Source organism: Monocercomonoides exilis (assembly GCF_001643675.1).
Source record: "Monocercomonoides exilis strain PA203 chromosome Unknown scaffold12-1864167, whole genome shotgun sequence".
Lineage (NCBI taxonomy): Eukaryota > Preaxostyla > Oxymonadida > Polymastigidae > Monocercomonoides > Monocercomonoides exilis.
In genome coordinates, this window is record NW_027150557.1 from 887,029 (window position 1) to 906,784 (window position 19,756).

The 19,756-nt window shown below is 36.6% G+C and overlaps 1 protein-coding gene across 1 annotated transcript; it reads left to right on the forward strand.

The window, feature by feature from the left end:
* Positions 1–6,441: 6,441 nt before the first annotated feature.
* On the forward strand, positions 6,442–19,198 carry MONOS_6789 (putative 4-nitrophenylphosphatase; the record flags this gene model as incomplete). The annotated part of the gene is made up of 10 exons (XM_067877050.1): positions 6,442–8,761; positions 8,839–10,204; positions 10,274–10,432; positions 10,786–10,950; positions 11,022–11,325; positions 11,383–17,457; positions 17,944–18,132; positions 18,180–18,304; positions 18,371–18,780; positions 18,887–19,198. The coding sequence occupies 10 exons, from the start codon at positions 6,442–6,444 to the stop codon at positions 18,988–18,990; spliced, it is 11,217 nt and encodes a 3,738-aa protein (XP_067731209.1). The 3' UTR covers positions 18,991–19,198.
* Between the last annotated feature and the right edge of the window lie 558 nt (positions 19,199–19,756).

A 19,756-nucleotide genomic window follows, 5' to 3' on the forward strand; every position in this document is an offset into this window, starting at 1 on the left:
GGGTGATTATTTTTGATAGCATATTATTTGTTTCAAAAATTTTGATAAGAAAATTTCATTTCAATATTAACAAAAGAATAGTGAAAAATGAAAAAGTTTATCAAAGGCAATAACATCCTTATTTGTGTTTAACGTTTGTTAATGAATAAAGCATATGAATACAAAAGAATTTCCAAAAAGCAAATGATCATTGAACAAACAACGCACTGAAATATGTTATGATTTCAAGAATAATCATCCATGAATATTATTTTGATTAGATTTTTATTCAAAAAAGACAATTCAGACTTTCAAAATATTCGACCATGGATGAATTATACACACATTTCAGACCAGTTATGTGTAAATGACTTGGGACTTATTAAAAACTTTTGAATAAAAACGATTGGCTATCACATTTAGAATTTGAAATTTTGTTTGAAAATTTTGTTCATTTCATATTCTTGTTCTAGCAATAAAAATATCATTTCTGTTGATCTTTTTTCTTTCTTTTTCTTTTTTTCTTTCTTTCTTTCTTTCTTTCTTTCATCATCTTCTTCTCTTTCTTTTCTTTTCTTTTTTTTCGGTAAGTGGATAATATTAAGAGGAAATTTATTCTCTTTTGAAAAATATGATTTTGCAAAATTATTTTGTGAACTGCATGTCAAAAGAACGAGAATAATTGATTCTTTGATAAATCATAAAATTCTAAAATTAGTTCATTTTTTTTAATTTTCATTTTCACCAGAAAACAACACATAAGGAACTTTTAACGAATAATTTAGAAAATAAAATTCAATAATTTGAAAAATAACACGGAACAATAATTTGGAGACGTTAAACTTTCGTTAGAATTCCGAAACGCTGGTTCTTTGTACGAAAAAGCAATTGCGGATTTTCACAATCTGTCCAAAAAAATGAAGATCATCTGTCAAAATTAAAAAAAAAAAAGATATTCCCACAATCTCCAGATGATATTACAAAAAAAATTCAATGAAAGCAATTTCCTTTCTGGATGCGGGAACAGCAAACAAAAGGACATTATTGAGCAGCCAAGTTCCAAATATATCAGAATACAGAGTTGAATTCATCGAAACGCATTTTTCACATCCTTTGGAAGAAATGATGTATTAAAATATTAGAATGAGAGAAGCTTTGAAAGAAAAGGAAGACAGAGAAAAAAAAATTGAACAATTCAGGCAGAAGGATACTGAGGTGGAAGGAAAATGCAAAAGTCCATTCGCTCCAGCAACTATCAAAAAAAGAAAAAAACTTACAGATTTATACAGAATTGTGTGAAAGAAGCAAGTCCGAAAGCTGGTATGCGAATGAATGGACACTCACAAACACCACCACCAGCAGATATTTTCAAAAGCTGCAGATTGGTATAAATATTATTCACAATGAAAAACAAAAATGAAGAAAAAAAAAAGTGAACAATGATCGATATAAGAATCTTATGAGAGAAAAAATGAAGCAAAATCCATTAACCACACTTCAAACAATACCACACGAGCTTTCTAAAACTGGATTGCATATTTCAAAATCCACTGACACAATATGCTTCATGAAAATAACAATGATTCAGATTTATTCCCGAAATTTTCTTTCAAGAGAATTTCTATTAGGCCAGCATACGCAAACACCGATGAATATAAGAAACAAAGAATTCATTTCATTGAAAAATTATTTCTATTCGATAAAGATTGTGCGAAAATTTTCAACGTCGATGAGATATCATGGAACGTCAATTGCATTAGGAAATACGGATGGGGAGAAAGAGGAAAAAAAGTATTGGTTCCTCCACCTCCACTATTTCAATCTATTACAGCTATCACATCAATATCCATGTTAGGAATGGGATGCCCACAAGTGATTAGAGGAACAGTCAACCATGAAGTGTTTGAAGCCTATTAAAAGCGTTTTCCATTATCCATTATATATTACATATCGTTAATGATCGTAATGGACAATGCAACAATCCATCATATTTACACGGACAGTCTTATAAAAGAATCGGAAATGTCGTGTTATTCAACGCTGCATATTCTCCAATTTTGAACCCAATCGAGAATTTATTTGGAATCTGGAAGGCAAAGTGGAATCAAATACGTTGAAGTGGGAAGAAAAGACGCACTTTTTCGCTGATATGGAAAAAAACCTTTGAAGAAATTTTTGCCAGAAAAGTCAGAAAAACAATCATGGATATCGAAACAAACATATGGGTAATTATTTATGAAAAGTCGCAAACGTTTAATTTTCTGATCAATTAAAAATTTCATATCTTGATCAAATTTCGGTTCCCGCTCACGTTTCTTTACCAAAGAGGAGGATATAATTTGACAATGCCATTATACACATTCCTGTGAAGTTGCATGAGCGGGAACCGAAATTTGATCAAGATATGATATTTTTAATTTATCAGAAAATTAAACGTTTGCGACTTTTCATAAATAATTACCCATATGGCTGCAGGTCATATCCTTGAAGGATTTGAAAAGAAAGTTTTCACTTTTAATTTTTACTCCTCATTTCATAAGTTTATTTTTGTTTCAAACGAAACATTCGCTTTCTAATTACAATGTTTTTTTTGAAACAAAAACAAAGTTGAAAAACATTTGTGTAACTTATTTATTCATTTGTTCGTTCATTATATTTTGGGCACTTCTATTTACAAAACAAAAAAAAATTTTAAACAGAATATCTTTTTTGTTTTTTTTTTAGAAAAAAATTAAATCACATTATTCAAGTTTTACAAATTCTATTGAATGAGGTGATCATTGAAATGAATACAATACCTTAAAAAAACAACGATAAACAATACATCAACAACTATTCTTTAAACATTCTTGATTTAAAGCAAATAAGTCGTTGTGACGTGAATCAAAAAAATAATGTTGACAAATTTTAAAAACAAAAAAAAAAACTTTTCATCATGTGAAGCAAAAAAATAAAAGCACATTATCAAATTCTTTCACTTGTTTGTTTGACAAAGAGATATTCACAAAAAAACACTTTGCTTTTGAAACAATAACTATTTGCTAAGCAATTCATTATCAAAATGAAAACAAATAAAAAGACAATGTTAAAATGCTAAAACAACAAACCCTTGTATCTTTTTTGCTTCAGAGTTTATTTACTCAATGAAAATTCACAAATTAATGTAAAGAAAAAGTTACCACAAGCGATGTGGGAAATATTTTTTATTATGTTTTTGAGGGATGATCCACATTTTTTTTGGACAGATCAACTGTTTATGGACAGACTGCATAAATTATTTTGCCATAATTTCGATCGTGTTTTTCAAAATTCATTTCATGGCACAAACACAAAATTCGATCTTCTTCGAAAATCTCTCCATGCAAAATTGAAGGCAGCTTTTATTTCAAATATCATAATACGGTTCAATTTTTTTTATCATCAGGAATATCAAATCAATTAATAACTAGCTTTTCTCATTCAATGCAGATGATTAGAATGCTGATTTTTGTTTTGAACAAAAATGAATAGTTCCAGACGAAGGAAAACAATTTCCCTCTAACCTATAATAATCTTCAAATAATCATAGGGTGCTTATTTTATCTTGACCTCAATTTTTCATCTCAACCTTTTTTTTTTTTTTTTTTTTGAAACTTGTGTAATTATTTATGAAAAGTCGCAAACGTTTAATTTTCTGATAAATTAAAAATTTCATATCTTGATCAAATTTCGGTTCCCGCTCATGCAACTTCACAGGAATGTGTATAATGGCATTGTCAAATTATATCCTCCTCTTTGGTAAAGAAACGTGAGCGGGAACCGAAATTTGATCAAGATATGAAATTTTTAATTGATCAGAAAATTAAACGTTTGCGACTTTTCATAAATAATTACCCACTTTTTGAAGCTTTTTTGATTTATGAAAAGGCAAAAAACAAAACAAAATTAATAGACTTCTTGATGTTTTTGTTTTTCAGAATTCTGTTGAAAAAATTTTGAAATTTTTATATTGTAAAAATTATTTATATTTTTTATTATTTTTGGACCAAGATCAAAGACTTGCTGGCTGTGAAGCCAATATTTCATACTGAACGTTTTAATCAATGGCATCACAATTCTTCACTCCTATATTATTATTTTGACTTGTTTTTAACTTTTTCAATTCAATTTTTGACCTTTTTTTCTCATTTCACTGTTTTTGCTTAAAACACGATTTTTTAAATAAACAAGTGTTTGTGTCAAATTTTATTTATATGAAAAAATACACAAAGTCTTTATTATCGTTTATTTGTATTTAGTTTTGAAATGAAAAGGAACTTCTCAAAAATTTGAACAAAAAAGCCAGTGGATATGATTTTTTTTTGTTATTCAAATTATTAAACATATACAAATAATTTATCATTTAAATAAACAAGAATCTATTTATTATAATAATGTTTTTTTATCATTTCAATAAATTTCAAAACAAATTCATATGTGTCCTTTAAATCGGGTTTTTTGAAAAACATGTGAAATGAGAAAAAGTGTTAAAAAAACAAGTTGAGAAAGTTTAAAACAACAAAATCATATAAAAAAGAAACGATGTATTATGATATGAAAGCTTAATACTTCCGATTAAAATATTCGCTGGAAAAGCAGCAAGTCAATGATCAAAACATAAAATTATTATAATCCTCGATCTTTTTGAAAAAAATGAAATATTGAAAAAAAATACAGAATAAGGAAATAAAAACATTTCAAACATTATTGGTTATTTTTTATTTATCACAAGCTTGTGTGTAGCTGAAAGTTTAATAAAAAAGAAAAAGGTCAAGATTAAGAAAAAAGGTCAAGATTAAATTATAGCCCTAAATCAATTTTGACCATAATCTGCACTTATAATGCTGTATTCACAACGTTTGTATTTATTTCTCTTTAAAACTGTTCCTCCTGAACTTCTTGATTTTGAAAAACCAAACTCAAATTAAATCTTCATGAATCAAAGGGATGGGTTGATTGAAATGCTTTCTGCTGAAATGCTGTTCATTTCTGCTCATGGATTGCAATTTGCAGGTTGTTTGCAGTTATTCATTTTGATTCTTTTGTTTTTTTTTAATATATGATGATCACCCACCTTGTCTTTGATTTTCAGCGATGGTTTTATTTGAACAATATTTTGTTTTTATATTCACTCTTCACATTGATGAGACTCATTTTATGAAGCCTTTTGTTTATTGAATTGGATGCCCTCTTCGATAAGAATTTTGAAATTGCTGCTGAAGAGAAGGAAAATTAAGGGGGTGGAGGAGCACAATGAAAAGCAAAAAATATATGCCTTTAATTGAAGAAAAATGATTGTTGAGTGTGAAATTGATAATGAGAAAACTGCAATATCGATTTTGAACAACGAGAATGTATACAAACTGACCAGTTTGTTCTCAATCAATTCCAACATCTTGGTTTCAAATCCGCATGTTTCCGATGAGACAGAAAATCCTAAGTATTCAGATTGATGAAAATTGATGAATTAGAAGGAAATCTCAAAAAGAAAAAAATACAAAGTTTGATTATTGCTCGACAAAAAATTTAATATAAAAAAGAAAACAATAAATTTATTTTTAAATGTAAATGATTAAATCAATTCATCACGATTTTCAGGATTATTTCATCTTGAAAAATTAACACTTTTTCCTTTTCAGCCCAATATAGAAATTTTTAAACATTCAAAAGTTTATTTTTTTGAAAAGTTGAAATATAAGTTCGATACAAAGTGGAAAGACTTCGTCTGTGCATTAAAATTCATTCGAAAACAAGCTGGTGAAGCCGCTTTTTTATAATATGTTCGCACTTTTTCAATCATAAAAATTTGTATTTTCCATTTTTGTAGAATTGTTCAGCGGCTATATTAATTAAAATATGCAAAAATATTTTCCTATGAATCATAGGTCATGGATTGAACAAATCGATTGTTCTGTGGTTACTAAAATTTTAACGTTATGCGATGATCTATCAATTCTGACGGCACTTTTTAGTTCTTCAAATGTTTGCACTGAAACATGCAAAACGTCACTGCGCTCGTTAACAATAAATTCTACATCAACGATCAAATCTTGCTTTGAAGAAAAATCAACCAGTTCAAGTTCTTTTTGCTTTTCAAATAGATTGTCTTTAATTAACATTGAAATTTTGCCAAATCCCATTCAAGATAAATTCTTTCATGAAAGTTTCGGTAGCATTGAGAAGAATTCATCTTTGATGAAGCCAAGCCTTGGGAAAAAGCTTCCATCTTCTTGTCTTTGTCAAAACTTGATAAACATTTTACCTGAATTATCTTCTCTGGAAGAGTTGTCGCTTCCTTTTTCCATTTTCATTCTACCGTTTTCACATTTTCTAGATAATCAAGCGAGTCTTATTTTTTCTCAAATTAATACAAAGCTTGCGGCTTATCCAGGTAAATCGCATTCTCCTTCGCTTGAATCATCAATTAATTGGTCCTTTCCAAAAATGGTCGGTCGGATGTCATCAACTCTTTTTGCTACGAAGACTTTGCTTTATGCGGAAATGCAGCGTCAATCTTCTCGTTCTCCAACACCGCCTCTTTTAGCACCTTCCACCTCTCCCAAGTTGTGTGGGCATTCAACTGGAGATGTGGGAACACTTTCACTTTCCACTTCCACTCAACGATCTTTGTCTTCAGATGGATCTTCTTCAATATCACGACAATTTTCCCCGCTTTCACCATCAAACTCTGATGCAATCAGTCTTGCATCCACAATGCAGCCTTACACTTCGCCTCTTCTCTTTCCTCCATCTCCGTCTGCTTCACCAAATACATCGCACTCTGACAGCCCTTCACAGCAATTCGAGCAATCTCAATTGAATTTGAGATATAAGTCTTTTGCAGAAGCATCGCAAATACGAAGGAATTCCGTTGAAAATGAGCAAATTTTGCTTCTTGATGATTGTGAAGACAGTCCAGGAGCAGGACCAAACACAGGAAATGACATTGATGACAAGAAGTGTACAGAGTTTGAGGAAATGCATGCTGCAACTCCAGCTGAAGATATGGAAGATTTTTCAGACGATTTTGATACCAGTGAAGAGAAACAAGCCAGCGATTCACACAGCTCAACCAAACAGCAGATTGCCATTCCACTTTCGAAAGCTCGCCTTTTACTCAGAAGCATCTTAAAACGAAATCAACATGTTGAAGGACTGCAATCTAGTGATATCGTTGAAAATCAACCAAAAATTAGCAACAGACTTGTGAATATTGCACCGGCTATTTTTGAGGTTCTTCCAGTTTCTGTGAAGGCTCTGTCAATAAAATGCGATTGTGATGAATTGGATCTTTCATCTGAATCGTTACAGATGAATTCTCCTTCTACCATGTTTCAGGCAATTGAAGTTTGCCATTCACCTTTCGAATCAAATATGTTTAATTGGACACGCAAACACAGTACCTCTTTGCAAATGCATGGAGCTGAAAGGGTACATAATGCACATTCTTGTGATACGTACAAGTGTAATTCTTCAAACGGAAGGTTATCTGCTTCATCTTGTTGTCCTCCATCGCCTCTCGATGTGTTACGGATTGTATCAGCAATACCTTCCTCTTTTTTAACCACTCTTTCTCTTTCTTTGTGTCCTCATCTTGTTTTATCTGCTTCGTTTCTCTCTCAGATCATATCTCACGTCTCGTCTTCTCTTTCTTCTCTGACCCTTCACCCATTCGACTCAACATGTGATGAGATTACCGATTCAGCCATTCGAATTGTATGCAAAAAGGGAGTTATGCTTCGCGAACTCAACCTCATTCGGTGCACAAAATTCTCTTCGCTTATTTTTCCAAAGGAAAATGAAAAAATTCGAGCAAGAGATTCTATTTTGAACCTTTCTCAGTCAAAAGCAAAGTTGTACTTTCATCAGAAGCAAAATGCGCAGAAAGCAATTTCACCAGAACTGTCAACTGATGACAGAAATTGTTGCATGCAGAATCAACAAAGCAGCGCGATAAGCGAGCATCTTATTAGATATCAACAATATCCATTCAACGATAGCACAGAAAGAGAAGCACTTTCTCAATCAATTCAAGATCTTGTAGTGGAAGATGAAGATTACACTGATTTTGAATGTGAAACACAAAATATACTGAACTTTGAGGAAGAAGAGCTTCAGTTATCCAAAGACAACTGTTCCTCTGTGCAGCCGTATTTTGATAGCATTCCTTCTTTCTCATATTCTCCGTGCTCTTTTGTTCCATCTTCCGCCATTCTACCTTTCACTCCGCTTTCATCTCCATCTCCTCCAAGACACAAAGCCAAGCATTTGCTATCAACTCCTTCAACTCCTCCTGCTTTTCCTAATGCGCCTGCTCCGCCGCCACCAACGCCAGCACGTCAGCGTTCGGAACAGACAAACATTGACACTTTGTCTTCAGCAGCGTTTTTTTCTCCTGCAAGTTCTTCGCATTTTCACATGAGCAGTTTTTCTCTCAAACGTTCTCATAGCAAGCCTCTTAAATGGCATCTGACTTCATTGTTAATTGAAGATTGCCCACAATTCGATTCATTTTCTGTGTGCGAATGTGTCAGCAACATTTCTTCTCTGCTTTCTCTTCGCATAATAGACACAACAAAACATTTGGAACAAAATCAAAATGAAAATCTTGATCATATTTCTTGCGAAGCTCCAGAAAATCAGGAAACTGAATATTTGTTGAGTGCACTAAATCATCTTTCGTCATTCAAAATCTCTGAGGATAAACACCATTGGCATCGTTATGTTTTTTCTGATCATATTGTTTCCGGAATGATTGAAACAGGTTTGTCATTAATTCATTTATTTTGAAGAAATTATATTTTCTTCTTCTTTTCTTCAATTTTTTAATTCTTTAAACAGATCAAATTGTGACTGACTTGTTTTCAGATGCTGTTGCTTTTAGCAAGCTGGCTCTTGAATCAAATAGCGAAACGGGAGTATCAGCACTCGAGCAGAATTCAATCGATTCATTGGCTGCTCAAACAGGAAATTCATTTGTTATGAAAGGACTTTTTCAACATCCGAATGACTTTTCAGAAGCAGATACTGAAAGAGGTGAATCAAAAAAATTATTAGAGGAGCAATTGAATACAAAAGAGTTGTTCAATGGGCAATTCATTGGAATCTCAATGAAAGAAAAAAATAGAAGAAATCGAAACGCAAAATTAAGTCATATTATGAAAGCATATTCGAGAAAAAGAAGCATTCCCTCAACATTTTTATTGGATTCAGCGAAATCCTCTGCAAATAATTCCAATGTCATTTCTTCTTTCAAAGCAAAATCCAACTATAAAATCAATGAAGGAAACAACAAATTGCCTTTTAAAACTTTTATAAGAAAACGATTTCCAAAACGTAAACACATTCACAAAGGCTTGACTTCTGAATTGAGCTCTTTTTCATCTAGCAGTAATAATCCATATTTATTTGAGTCCAAGCGCAGCATGTTTCCTGACGTGTCCATAGCTGAGCTTTCGCATCAATGTATTTCTTCTCTTCTGCACGAGCCCCAAAATTCATTCGAAAGGCTCATTGAATTTTGGTCTTCAGATCCGCAGTGGATAAAATGGAGCAACAACATCAAAGAAAATGAAGCCGTTCCAGATGAGGTGCTTCTAAATGACTGTCTTCCATCTAATGTACAGAAGCGGATCCATTCAATCATAGCCAGTCACTTGAATGCCCATGGTCCATACCCTTTTCTTTCTCTTCTTTTGAAGCCAAATTTGGAGAAAGAAGTGAATGGCGTGAGATCAGTTCAAGCTTCTTCGGAAAGTTCTTCTCAAAAATTAAAAGCTAATGCGAAAACAAATACGTCATCTGTTGATTCGAATGTTTCTGTTCAAATACCTTCGCTTCAGCAATCTCTCAAAGCATTTTCAACTCCACCATCGCAATATGCATCATCACTAAAAACTTTATCATTCAACTCTGACACATCTTGTATAAGTGATGCCTCAATGTTCGTTTTAGCATCTTTCTTCCGTTCTCTCACAGAAATAAGACTGTGTGGCTCCTCATTGGTGTCTGACTCAGGAGTGTATGCACTTGCACTCAGTTGCCCTTCGCTTGCCATTCTCGATTTATCTGACTCAGCTGTGACTGACACATCTGTAGCACTTCTATGCACTTACTCGACTTTTCTCGTTTCTTTAACGCTGCAAAAGTGTAGCGGATTATCTCCAGGTGTATTTGAAGTAATAAATGCCACAAAATCGAAATCGAGGTATATTATGATTTTTTAATTTCTAATTAATATTTTTTTATTGTTTCGTTATTATTATGTGGTTTGAAGGAAAACTGTAACTTTTGATTTTTCTTTTAGCCCACAGATTGAAAAATACATAGTAATTCATCTTGCTGCCATTCAGTTAAGAAATAAAGATATTCTGCAATTTGAGCAGTTTCCATTGGAACAGCATAGAATGATTTGCTTTAATTCATGTGTATCGAAGTTTATAATTTCTTCTGCAAAAGGAAGAGGAAACTGCAATCATTCTTACAACGGAAATCATTTCTCACTATCAGTCCTCAAGTTTCTTTCCTTTTTAATAACATGCTTACCTGGTTTTTTTCAGTGTCTTTCATTTGATCCTTGTTTATGTATTGTTTTATCGATTCCTTTTCGTTTATTGTTTCCATCGAATTGTAAAGAAATTTGATTCCTTTAAGTTTTTAAAGATTGTAACATATATTTTTTTTTATTTTTTCGTATGGTGTTAGATTGAATAAAGAAGAATTATTCAAGCCCATACTATTTTGTCAATTCACATATATTATTTAAATGAATTTTCCCGTTGCTCCAAGAACTTTTGCAAGCATTCCATCCTCTTCTAATCGTAATGCTATAGATTGGAGCCCAAATGGACTCGTAGCCGTTGCGATGAATGCTTCTATTGTTATTATTGATCCTGCAACAACATCAATTCTTCATTCAATCGAAACAAGAAGTGAAATAACAGCAGTTGCATGGTTTGTATTAAAAATACTTTTTAAAGCTGTTCACCAAAACTTTGTTATTTTTAATTCGAATTTACAAAAAGGGCGCCAACTTTTCTTCCTGTTGACGAAACAAAAGAGGCACCAACAATCATTGCTTCAGGTGATCTTAATGGCACTGTATTCATATGGTGCGTACAAACTGGTAGATGCCTTGCTGCTTTGTCTCCAAGATTTTTAGCTCAAAATAAGATTTATTCGTATCCTTCTGATTCTGAAAGAAAAGTTTCGTCGAAACAAATTTGTCAAGTTGACAAGCTAATCTTTCACCCAACAAACCCAGAAATGCTTTATTCATTTCATAAAAGATCATTTTTAACGCTTTGGGATATTTCTCGTTGTTGTCAAGTATGCCTTCGCAGTTAATTATTCATTGTTTAATTGATTAATGCCACTGATCAACAGCTTTGGTCGATGAATTTATCTTCTTTTCCAGATGAAATAACTGCATTTGGAGTTAATGGTGCAGATGCTTCATTTGGACTCTGTGGGAATTCTGAAATGCTTTATTTATTTTCCGACAGTATACCAGGAACAGAGCCACCAGATGATCAACACTCCGCAAAAATTGCTCGTTCAACACTTTTTCCAAGTCTAATTTGTCCTCCAATTAGCATTCCTTCTTTGTTTCCCTTGCCATCTGCATCAACGTTTGCTCCTCTATCTCATCCAAAGCAGGAGCCTGTTTCAATTCATTTTCCAGTGTGCTCATTTCCTGGAACTGCTCTCATTCTCTATCCTTCCACGTCTGTTCTTGTCGATACCGTTGTGGGTCTTCCGCTTTGTTCCTCAACTGCGGCTGCGTCATCTTCCTTTTTGGCTCGAAATTCTCCAGCTGTGTGGATGGGAATTGGAGTGATATCTGGCGAGGAAAATTCGCTTTTTGAAAGCGAGGCAGATCGTTCCAGCAGAAGAAGAGCGCACGAAATGTCTCGGACTAATGGTACAGCAGGAGATAATGCATTGCATCAACAGCAAAGAAGGGAAAGCACAAAAGGCCTGAAAGAATTGCTTTTGGAAAAGGGAAGTTTTCTTCACCAGCCGACCGTTCCCACTCTGCTGCAAGCTGTTCTGCACCAAAACGGAGTGATATCTGTCTACACCTTATCCCCACCAAACTGCACATCATTGACAAACACACCCACATTCTCCTTTATGGGCACATGCGACCTGCCAAAATGGATGAAGAAGCCGATGGACACAACGCCAACTCTGCTGAGCATCGCGCAATCGCCTCGAAATCCGATGCTTTTTGTGACGTTGACAAGCGAAGGGATGATCGGCGTGTGGAATGCAGATACGCGGCGTGGCGAACGAGATCAAAGAGGAAATGAAAACAAAGCGGAGAAGGCAAAAGAGGAGGTGAAACAAGAACAAAAAAGCAAAGAGCCAGAACTGACTGGGGAAATGATGCGAAAGATAGCAAACTATACACTGACCCATCGCTTCTCAAAGGCCGATCTGAAAGTTCTGAAGAAATTGCGCTCTCCCAACACATTGGCACACTCGTCATTCCATTTTTCTCCGTCTTTTCTTCGCCCTCCGCTTTCATTCACACTCCGCAGCTTGTTTCATATTGCCCCACCAATGATCACGTGCTTGGAGCCTTATCCTTTTGGTAGTCCATCTGAAAGCGCAGCATTTGCCATCCCACAGCCTCATATTCCTGTTCAAAACCCGCAAAATCTTGTTGCGCTGGGCACAAAGGAAGGAAAAGTGTATTTGTTTGACATCAAAAGAAGAAAGTCCATCAAAGAGATGCGTGTTTCAACGCTGTTTGGCTTAAAGATGGTGCGCTGGATAACTCCGTGTGTTGTGATGTGTGTGGTTGACAGAAAGATTTTCAGAGGGAAAGGCAAAACAGCCTCACTTTCTTCCTCTGCCTCTTCTTCTTCCTCGTCATCTCCTGCCTCATCTCTCAGCATGCAACACGACATCTTCTTTGTCGACTTCGTCTCTTCGCGTGTGATTCCACTCCCTCGTCTTTCTCAGCTGCAACCAGCTGCCTCCCCACTCGCAACGAACAGCCCATCAAAGCAGAGCTCCCCTTCTTTCTCCTCTCCTTTGCACCAGTCCTTATTTGAACCTTCTGCATTTCTCTCTCTCCCTCCTCCAAAAGCCATCCGCTTATCTCCCACACGACGCCTGCTGCTGATCTTCTCTGCGGCTGCTTTGGAGCTGTGGGACCTTCCGCGACGGAGGATGGTGTCGCTGCTGCGCCTCAGCGAGTATCCTGAACTGGCTGCGCTGTCGTCACTCGCGTGGCGCTTTGGTGGAGGTGGTGAGGGATGCACGCTGTTTTCTGTGCCAGCTCCGCTGGGGTGGCTGGCCGAGAGAGAGAAGAGACGGCTTGAGGCACAGCAGAGGAAAAACGAACAGAGCAGCGATAACTTGAACAGCTCTATTGGTTATTCACCGACTGGGGCTCCAGCACCTCCCATCGATACTTCAGAAATAAGAGCTCACACAAACTCCACTTTTGCTTCGTCGTTTCTGTCTCATCAGTTTGCCGAGCATTTCATGGGCATCACAGTCAGTGGCAGAGCAATTGTCTACGAAGCATCGCCAACCAAATGCAGCCAGCTCTTTTCCTTTGCCATTGATCCTTCCATCCCTCCCACCGCTGCAGAACTCCCGCTCAATGCGCCTGTGCCGTCGGCCGATCCCATCACGTGCTGGGCGTGGCGCGGGGACTCTGTGTGGACGCTGAGCCGGAACGGCATCTTCTCCTCCATCTCAACCACCACTCACTCGCTTATCTCGCGCTGTGTGCTCAGCTCAGCCCCTGGCTATCTGTTTCTTGCATCGCCCAGAGCATATTCAAATCCCACGTCTTCTGGCAGCTCCTCTGCCATTTTTGGTGCTCAAAACACAGGAATCAATTCATTCACAGCAAATTCCGGTCTTTCAGAAGAAGCGCTGAATGGGGTGTTTGAAAGCATCAACGAGAAGGAGTTCTCTTCCGACGACAGTGCTGAGGGCCAGCCAGCTCGTTTCACAATGATGCTTCCTTCTCCCAACCTGCGTTTTGTGTGCTTGCAGTCGTCACAGGGAGATGTGTGTGTGATCGATGTGGAGAAACAGGCTCCTATTTCTCGCTCGCTCTTGTCGCACAACCAGACAGCGTGCCTCAGAAGTCTGGATGTGCTGTGGATGAGCGACGAGACGCTGGTTGTTCTCGACTCCACAGGGATTCTCCGCACTTTCACTCCTTCTCTTTCGCTCGTTCCGCTTGCTCCTGAGGGACAATTAATGAATAAAGGTGTTGCGTCACCACAAAGAGAGATAGAAAGAAGGAAAGTGGAATTGAATGAAAAGCAAAAGAAAACAGTTTCGCCTGCTTTGCTTCCTGTTTCTTCACAGGTTGTGATTCGAAATAGATTGCTTTCGTATTCTCCTTTTGGTGATAAAGGAACTGTTCCAACAGCATCACCAGCTTCAAATAAAAATGACCAGGAAAAATTGAATCAAAATTCGAATTTATCAGAGCCAGTTCCATTAAGCAATGATAATAATAAAATGGCCGAATCTCAAAGAGAAAGTTCACTTAATAAAGAGCAAAGCAATATTACTCGATTGCCTTCAGATTTCAATGGAAAATGCACTTTTTTGAGAACTTTTCAAAGTCATTTCGTATCAAAGCTGCCAGGGTCACATCGTTCCTGTTTTAATTCATTGCATCCGCTGTTTGCCTCAACATATTCTCATTTTATCCATTTGGAGCAGCTTTCGCATCTCAATCTGCAGTTCATTGAAGAATTATGCTCAGGGAAAATAACATCTGAAAGAGCAAATAAGTCGATTGCTTCAACTAATTCAATTAAAATGGATCATAAAAACAGCACACTAAAAGAACTGAGCAGTCAACTTCAAACAAAGTTGAATGAGCTCACACAAAAAGTTACATCAGAACAAACTCCAAATCACTCTGACAATAATCCAATTCCCATCACTCACCATCTCTTCACATTGGTCGCACTCACCCAACACACATCCAACACCCTCTCTCAACTTCGTGCGCGGATTGGTCGAGCTTTGTATACATCCTTGTTCTTTGGCGATTCTCTGCACAGCTCTGCATCCCTTGCCCCATCGCTGTCACTTGCCCGCTTTTGGATTCTGCTGTGGCGCCGCTGCGAGCAGAAGGCGATGGCAGAGCATGCGAAATTGGTTGCAGAGTGGAGGGCGAAACGGAAGGGGTGGAGAGAAAAGAGGAATAAAAAGAAGAAAAACGAGAATAAAACAGAAAAGAGTGGAGATTCATTGAATGAGAAAATGAAGACTGAGCAAAGAAAACAAGAAGAGCAAGCAGACGATTCAGCTGCCCAGCATTCGCTTGAAGTTGTTGCAGACGAAATGAACACGATCTTCGAAGCGCAGTCCATGTTCCGAAGCCGAAGCGACGTTGAGCGAGAAGAAGAAGGTATCCTCATACGGAACCTAGCGTCTCTCTATCTGCGATACGGAATCGACTGCAAGAACAAACAATGGCCAGAACTGCACCTTTTGCCACGGCACACGAAGGAGCTTTCTTCTGCTTCTATCACACGCACGCCCCCGCCTGCTTATCCACCTCCGCCTCCTCCAAAGACCAGGTCTCCTTCACCTCAGAGAAGCTCTCCGTCGCAGACAGCATCAAAAACAAAGAGCGAAAGTGGTAATTTTAACAAGCAGGCGACAAATGCAGTTGCCATTCTCCCTTTGTCTTTGGTTGTGTCTGCGCCTATTTCCTTTGTCGAGCGGTGCATTTCGTTCTTTCTGTCAACAAATCGTCCGCTTGCTGCGGTTGCTCTTTTGCTCCACACGCCTTTTGCTTCTTCTTCGCTCCAGGCAAACATCCAGCGAGCACTCGCACTGGCTAGCAGCTGCTGCAACGGGGCGGTAAAATGCAACTGTTCACGCTGTCTTTCTTCGATTTGCAGTGAAAGAGGAGAAAATGAGGGAAATGAGGGAAATGAGGGAAATCTAGAAAAAGAAGGTGTTTTGAAGGGGAACAGAGCAGAACAAGCGAAATATCTGCAGGAAGCTGCAGCGATTGTGTCGTCCATTCAATATTTCCTCATCAATTACTTCCCCAAGCAGAATGACACCACTTCACTTGCTTCATTCACAGGGGCTGTTCGTTCTCCGTCTCTTCATCCTTCTCCCAATGCCCAAACTGGTTCATCTGTGCCTTCATCATCATCATCTTCTTCTTCTTCCTCATCATCTAATTCCTCAAATTCTTCCTCTTCCACTTCATTCCAGCCATTTCGCCAAGTTACCAGCTCCACCGCCGCTCACCCTTCCTTCTCTCAGCACATCCTCCTTCCTTCTCACCCTCTTCATTCTCATCTCCACTCCCGCGCAGTCAAATTCCATCGTGCTGTCGAGCCTTTCATTGCATCTTCTCCTGTTTCCTCGTTACTTCTGTCTTGCTCAATGAAAATACAGCACGCGAATGGCTGGACAGACGCAATGTGCAGCAGACACCGCCTGCAGGCTGTGCCTCTTCTGTGGAAGAATAACTGCCCCAGCGATGCTTTGTTATTAGGATTGCTTAGCTTGGACAATGAAGCACTTGAGGAGCTTGTGTGTGAGTGGACAGCGAGCCTGATGCAGAGAGCAGACGGAAATGAAGGGTTTGTGGAGAAGCTGATGGAGACGGTGAATGCAGTACATTCTTCTTCTTCTCCTCCTCCTCCTCCTCCTTCTCATTCTCATCCTCAAACACTTTGCAAAGAGCAGACAAAGCCAAATAAATGTTCAACCCATCAAGCGAATGACGAGCAGCTCTTTGAGCTGATTTCATCTTCGCTTGATTTGATACTCAAGCCTCGCTTGGCATGTGCGCTGAATGCAGACAGCCTGCCTGTTTGTGATGCTCTCCTTCTTTCGTCCATCTTACGCTCCATTCATCTCAATTCTCCTTCGTTTGCAACCACTCCGCTTCTTCCTGATTTTGCAATGTCATCATCAAGTTCTTCTTCCTCCTCTGCTTCCTCTTCTCTTCACAGCAAACGCAAGTCATTAGGTATTTATTCATCAAGCACAACAGACATCTCATCACAAATCTCATTTCAATCTCCTTCTCTTTCTTTATCTTCCAAGTCTTTTTCTGCTACCTCCACTTCTTCCTCTTCCTCTTCCCTTCCTTCTTCTCTTCCTTCTTCAGCTCCTCTTTCATCATCAGCCACTTCACTTCCCATTCAGCCTCCGCATCACATCCCGCAAATGCTCCCACTGCAGACGCTGTCTTCTTCTCTTCCTGGAATGAGATTTTGCTTTTCTCCTTCTCTTTTTTCCTTTTCTGCTTCTCTTTCACATCGTCTTTTGCTCCCGACATCCCTTTTGTCTCTTCTCCATTCCAACAATCTGTCAAACCTCCTTCTGCTTTTGATTCACTGCAGGTCCTATTTTGTTGCTGGTGCTTTGCTGGACATTCTTGTTCAAAGCCGGTTCATACTTCCTTCAGATCTTCGTGATGAATCTGATATCTCGGTTTTTGCAGAAATAATAAATACAAAATTATCACAAAATAGCTAAATATGAGTTTTTATTTCACTATATATATATTTTGTTAATTCTCGACAAATTTTTATGTTAAATTTTTCTTTTTGCTTTTTGAACAAAAAATTTTCGATCTTACTTCTAATTAATATATTATGTCAATTTCAGTTCCATTAATTTCGGATTTAATTCATAAATACGATGTGTTTCTATTCGACTGTGATGGTATTCCTTTATTGTTATTTCAAAAGTGTAATGACACTGTGAATAGGAACACTTTGGTCTGGAAGTCATGAAATTCAAGGAGTTAGAAAGTTTCTTTCAATACTTAAGCAATCTGGAAAAACAATTCTTTTGGTTTCAAATAATGCAACAAAGGAGCCAAGTGCTGTTTCAAAAAAAGCGCAAAGCTTTGGATTTGATGTTTCCGAAGTTTGACATTATGGTATTCATTTTCCATTAGTAATACTTTTTTAGGAGCAAGTTATCACATCAGGACTTGTTTTAAAGCACTTTCTTAGAGAAGATGTTAATTTGTGCAAACATAATGAAAGTTGTGAAGTGAAGCAAGCAAAAAAATTTAATCGAGCTCTTGTTCTTGGAGAGCAAGCACTTGTTGATGTAATTCAGAGCATTGGAATTCAAACATATGGCTCTCCGGGACCAGTGTGCTTGTTTAATTTTTTTTATCATTTCATTGTTCGTGTTTACAGGATTCAAAAGATGATTTGTATCTAAGTCCAAAATATCCAGCTGATGATGTTGATTGTGTAATTGTTGGATTCGATACAAAGCTTAATTACCAACGAATTTCTAGAGCAATGCGCGCATTGGCAAGGTTTTTACATTGGCTTATTTGAGTGTTTTCACATCTTTTTTTTTTATTGATTTTAATTTTTAACAGAAAAGATATTTTATTTATTGCCACAAATTGCGATCCTGCAATTCCTTCAACAGAAGGAATTCCTCTTCCAGGAGCCGGCACTACTGTTGCGGCTGTTTCTACTGCTTCCGAACGTCAACCAGATTTTGTCATGGGAAAGCCATCAAAGATGATGTGGGAGTTTGTAAAGCAGAGAATAAAAGAACTTCGCCAATCAAAAAAATTATCTCAATCTCCTCCAAAGTCCTCATCAATAACTGCAACAGGACTTGATTTGCCTTCTTCCTCTTCCTCTTCTTCTTCTTCTGCATGCTCTGATGATGCATTCTTATTGAACATCGAAAGAAGATGCCTTATGATTGGAGATCGCCTGGAAACAGATATTTTGTTTGGAGAACTGAATGGATTGGACACTTTGTTAGTGCTTACGGGTTTGTCTTTCGCAATAACCATTTTAATGACCAAAGACATTAATTTTCAATTTATGTCATTTTTATTTTTTATTTTTGAACATTTGTTTTGCATTTGGAATATCAGGAATTGCCACGTATGAAAGGATGATGGAATCCAAAATTAAACCCACTTTCTACGTTGAATCTCTTGAGATATTTTCCACAAATCCAGAGGATTTCAAAACTTGAAATTCAAAAGCAATACTTTTATTAAAAATGAGTATAGTTAATGTTGAAATGCATGAAGAAAGCGAAAATTGTGGGCAAAAACACTTTCGGAAATAGTTACAAATATTCATTCTTTTTTTTAACCTTAATATTTCTGAAATGCATTGATTCATGTTTCATCATGTATATTGAATTTTTATATCATCATAACAAAAATTATTACCTGTTATTTTCTTCATTCATATTAAAATGAATAATTTTTCTCTTATAAAAAAATATAATAATTCCGCCAAAATGGTTATCCTTTTTTCATCAAATGTTGAGTGGTTTGTTTTTAATATATTGTTTTTTCTGCAACATTTGATTGATTTCAACTATTTTGTGACATTTTTTGATGAAAAAGACAATTCATAAAAAATTGTCTGATTCAAAAAATTGAAGGATTTTCATCTTCATTGCAAAATTTTTAGAAGAATGCTTGCTTGTTTGTTGTTTTGCCAACATTTTGTTTAAATGATTTCTGAGACCAATTTTGTTTTGAAAACAATGTTGTTTGATCAAAATAACCTTAATCGTTTGCTATATATGTTTAAACTTTTTCATGTTTTATGTTGCTTAAGTTTTGAATGGTTTATATCAAAAGTGACGAGCGATGCGAATTGTTATGTGGGGAAAGGAGAAAACGACCAGGAGGTTGAATATTATGTTGACATATGTTCAAAAAAGGATTCATGCAAAATGTTTGATTGTCATGGTGTTAATTAACAATTTGAAACAACAGAAAAAT